Source organism: Cibotium barometz, chromosome 30 (assembly GCF_041138505.1).
Source record: "Cibotium barometz isolate CiBa-2024 chromosome 30, ASM4113850v1, whole genome shotgun sequence".
NCBI lineage: Eukaryota > Viridiplantae > Streptophyta > Polypodiopsida > Cyatheales > Cibotiaceae > Cibotium > Cibotium barometz.
Window position 1 is genome coordinate 45,906,373 of NC_141075.1, and position 5,116 is coordinate 45,911,488.

The following is a 5,116-nucleotide window of genomic DNA, read 5'->3' on the forward strand; positions in this document are numbered from 1 at the left end:
AGATATAAAGTATATATATATATAAAGATATAAAGTATATATATGTCTCGACAGTCGACGCCATCTAACCCTGGTAACAGTGAATCATCTGTTTGGCTATTTACTTATGGTGGCCACCCTTGTTTTTCTCCCATTGGGGCTCGTGAAAACAGACAATCCCCAAGATTTTTCCCAAATAGTATGCAAATTGGGAAACATCCATTCCATTTCTAAATTTCTACAATAAAGATATTGAAACCTATGGAATGAAGTACATAATTAAGCAAGAATAGTCTTCGAAAATATCTTATTAACACTTTCACATGTAGAAAAGATGACGGAGTGTAAGGGACTACCGATAGAATCCATGATTTTGTGTTTGGGGTAGAGACGTTCACTTGCAAGAGCATAATAATTAGTAAGGAGCACCACAACTCATTGGGTGTTCATTATCACCGTGCGTAGGCATTTGGAATGAAAGTGTGAGCAAGTATACGGCTCCTTCAATTCTATGTAAAGTTTTTACGAAATTCAAAGGTAGTCAATGTAATGTAAGTTTCCATAAAGGATAGAATACATACATACATTTGTCAATGTAATGTAAGTTTCCATAAAGGTTAGAATACATACATAATGTAAGTTTCCATAAAGGTTAGAATACATACATACATTGACTTAAGGTTAGAATACATACATAATGTAAGTTTCCATAAAGGTTAGAATACATACATAATGTAAGTTTCCATAAAGGTTAGAATACATACATACATTGACTTAAGGTTAGAATACATACATAATGTAAGTTTCCATAAAGGATAGAATACATACATAATGTAAGTTTCCATAAAGGTTAGAATACATACATACATTGACTTAAGGTTAGAATACATACATAATGTAAGTTTCCATAAAGGTTAGAATACATACATACAGGTTAGAATACATACATAATGTAAGTTTCCATAAAGGTTAGAATACATACATACATTGACTTTAAAGTCAATGTATGTATGTATTCTAACCTTTATGGAAACTTACATTACATTGACTACCGTTGAATACATACATACATATAAATGTATGTATTCTATCCTTTATAGAAACTTACATTACAGTGACTACTTTTGTATGTATGTATGTATATGTATATATATTCTTTATATATATATATATATATATATATATATATATATATATATATATATATATGGAAAGAGAGAGTTAGAGAGAGTAACATAGATTGAGAGAGAGAGAGGAAAACACACCAAATAGCAACGACAGGGATAAACAGAAGTTAGAGGCCAAGAACTAACAAGAAGCTGATCAAAGAAAATCAGCGAGAAGAAACAAATAAATTGAAGATATAAAGGTATACGTGTGTATATATTTGAGTATAAATGTAAAGATTTTTTAAATTTTTTTTGCAACTTGTAACATTGCATGTTTCGATGTAGCGGAAACCGAAGGTAATTGTGCAATCATTGTGTCGTTGGCTCTTGGTGGGCAAGAGCAAGGAGCATGCATAAAGTCATGGTTGTGTACACATGGCTGGCATGTGCACATATGGCTGGCATAACCCAACCATGCTGGAGAGGATTTTGGAACCAAGGGAATCACCAGCAGCATATTCTCTAGTGGTACGGCAAGATCAGAATGTGCAGATCCCGCCTTGCCACCAGAGTGCAAACCTAGATGGAGCAGCATCTCATCATGCACCCATAGGTCTACAAGAGAACAGAGAATCACATCACGCATGCATAGCTCTACCAGAAAACAGAGAATCAGAGATGCTGAGCATACAGGTGGAGCTGATGGATGTTCTCCCATCAGTGGGGAACTACATAAACATCTTGCAGAAGTGCAGACAAGAGAAAGATTTAGCATATGGCATGCTTGCTTACATACACATCTGTGGTAGTGGACTGGATACACATCACGAGCTCGGAAACTACCTTGTCCCAATGCTTGTAGAATGTGGACATGCCGTGGATGCAGAGCATGCTTTCAACAGGTTACAGCATCAAAATGAGAATTCTTGGACCTCTTTGATACATAGCTACATTGAATGTGGGGAATCAGAGCAAGCCATTAACCTATTTAAAACAATGCAAGACAATTGTGTCTCTCCTAGTGAGTATACGTTCGTGACCGCATTAAGAGCTTGTGCTAGGCTGAAATGCTTGGAGAAAGGCCAAGAGTTGTACACTGAGATTGCCAAAGAGGGATATAATACAGATCCTTTCGTGGGGAACACTTTAGTGGATATGTATGCTAAATGTGGTTCACTTGGAGAAGCACGAGAGGTTTTTGATGAGCTCATAATCCGGAATGTAGTCTCGTGGACTGCGTTGATGGCAGTGTATGTTGAAGAGGGGCTTGCTCGGGAAGCATTGAATTGTTTGGAGCGGATGGCAGTAGAGCATGTCTCTCCAAATGCTGTCACATTTGTTTGCAGCTTGAAAGCTTGTGGCAGCATAGGAGCCATAGAGAAGGGTCGAGAAATACATGCTGAGATTTTCAAAAAGGGGTTGGAAGGAGATCCTTTTGTTGGCAACGCCTTACTGGATACGTATGCCAAATGTGGTGCCTTTGCAGAAGCCCAGAAAGTTTTTGACGGGCTGTCAGTTCGAGACAATGTCTCATGGAATGGATTGATTGCAGGGTATGTAGAACACAGGCTTGGTGAGAAAGCACTAAACTGCTTTGAATGGATGACATCCGGGGGCGTGTCCCCGGATGCAGTCACATTCATGTATGCCATAAAAGGGTGTAGCAGCATACAAGCACTGGACACGGGCCAAAAAATACATGAGATAGTTGCCACAGAGGGTTATGAGAATGATCTTATGGTTGGAAACAGTTTGGTGCATATGTATGCCAAATGTGACTCACTCGTTGAGGCACGAGCACTGTTTGATGAGTTGTCAGGCCGGGATATAGTGACGTGGAATGCGTTGATGGCAGGATATGTGGAACATGGGCTTGCTGAAGAAGCACTGAGTTGTTGGGACTGGATGCAATTGGAGGGGACTTATCCAGATGCTGTCACATTTGCTAGCAGCTTGAAAGCTTGTGGCAGCCTGGGAGTGATTGGCAGGGGGCAAGAACTACATGCTGAAATTGTAAAAGTAGGAGTTCAAATAAGTCTTTTTGTTTGCAGTGCTTTGGTGGTCATGTATGCTGCCTGTGGCTCACTTGCAGAAGCACAGGAAGTGCTCAACACCCTGCCGGTTAAAGATGTCGTCTCATGGACTGCACTGATTGCAGGGTATGCTGAACAAGGGCTTTGCGAAGAAGCTCTCAAGTGCTTTAAACAGATGCAATTGGAGGATACGCCTCCTGATGCTATCACATTTGCCTGTATCTTGAAAGTCTGTGGCAGAACCGGAGCCATTGACAGAGGTCAAGAAATGCACACCGAAACCATCAAAGAAGAAATTGAAGGGGACCCTCTTCTTGGCAATACATTGGTGTACATGTATGCCAACTGCGGTTTACTTGTAGAAGCACAGGAAGTGTTTGAGGAGCTACTGGATCGAGATGTGGTTACTTGGAATGCTCTTCTTGGAGGCTATGCCAAACACGGGTGTGGTGAGAAAGCCTTTGAGTATTTCAACTGTATGCAACTAGGTTGTGTTTCTCCAAATGCAGTCACCTATGTTTGGACCTTGAAAGCATGCAGCTCCATTGAAGCTGCCCTAGATAGGGGTCAAGAAATACATGTTGAAATTATTGAAAAGGCATTTGAAATAGAGCATTGTGTTGGGAATAGTTTGGTGGAAATGTATGCCAACTGTGGCTCACTCATGGAAGCACAAAAGGTGTTTAACAACCTATTGGTTCGAGACGACGTCTCATGGACTCTACTAATTTCAGGGTATTCTGAACGAGGCCTCAACAAGGAAGCGTTGGACTGTTTCCAGCAGATGCAACAGCAGGGCATCTCTGCAGATGTAGCCTTATTAAACACCATGATCTTGGGCTATGCTGAGCAGGGAGAGAGCGTGTTGGCTTGTGAACTCCATGCACGACTGCAAGAACAAGGTCTACTGCCAAATTATATCACCTACTCTAGCATTTTGAAAGCTTGTGGCAACGCAGCAACTCTAGAAACTGGGAAAAGGATCCATGCTCAAATATGGAGAGTTTCTGGACCTGAGAGTATGCCACTAATTTTAACAAATTCTCTTATAGACATGTATGGAAAATGTGGGAGTATGATTAATGCTCAGCAGGTGTTTGATGCAATGCTTACAAGGGACCTTGTGACATGGACTGGATTGATGACAGGCTACACCCGACAGGGGGAGAGTGAGACTGTCTTCCACTTGTTTGCAAGATTGAGAAAGGAGGGGATACTGCCAGATGGGATAATGTTCCTTAGTGTTCTCACTGTATGCAGTCATACAGGGCTTGTTGACATTGGCCAGAACTACTTTGAGGTGATGAGCAGAGACTATGACATCACTCCAACTATTGAGCACCACAATTGCATGCTTGATCTTCTTGGCCGTGCAGGTCAACTTACTGTGTCGATGTTCGAGAACACATCTTTTCAACCTAATCTTGTCACTTGGAAGACTGTGTTGGGTGCTTGCGACAAGTGGAGTACTAGTAATTTAGAGCTTGCTAGACATGCTTTTGAGGGTGCCGTGAGAATGGAGGAAAAAGATGCGGCAGCATTTATCTTGATGTTGAACATCTGTGCAGATGCTCACATATTGGATGATGTGGCGTGTGGGTGAAGATACAGGCATGAAATTACTTTGGAAAGAGTAGCAAAGGGCGTCGATTCTTCTAATCTACATGATGCAAAGGCACGTGCATTATGTGGTACAGGGAGAAGCTCACTATTTTTTGTGTCCCGTGTATACACAGAAAAGTTGGAGGCTTGGCAGGAAGAGAACTTCGGGTACAGTGACTAGATTGCCTAACAAAGTTTAGAAGGTCCAAAATGCTTTGAAGAAGGGCAGATGGAAGGGGGTCCCCTCATGATAAGCCATTAAGCATACACCCACTTGACACACACATGAAGAAACCCAATGTTCAGATTTAGAAAGTCTCACATTTTTTTTGTACAGATCCACTAAGGGGTCATACACATCAGCTTTAAACCCCAACCTTAACCTGTAAATTG

The 5,116-nt window shown here is 41.0% G+C and overlaps 1 protein-coding gene across 1 annotated transcript; it reads left to right on the forward strand.

Annotated features, from left to right (window-relative positions):
* The first annotated feature begins 1,523 nt into the window (after window positions 1-1,523).
* On the forward strand, window positions 1,524-4,724 carry LOC147621552 (putative pentatricopeptide repeat-containing protein At3g47840). Its single transcript, XM_086824462.1, has 2 exons — window positions 1,524-2,338; window positions 2,453-4,724. The coding sequence occupies exons 1-2, from the start codon at window positions 1,524-1,526 to the stop codon at window positions 4,722-4,724; spliced, it is 3,087 nt and encodes a 1,028-aa protein (XP_086680588.1).
* The last annotated feature ends 392 nt before the right edge of the window (window positions 4,725-5,116 follow it).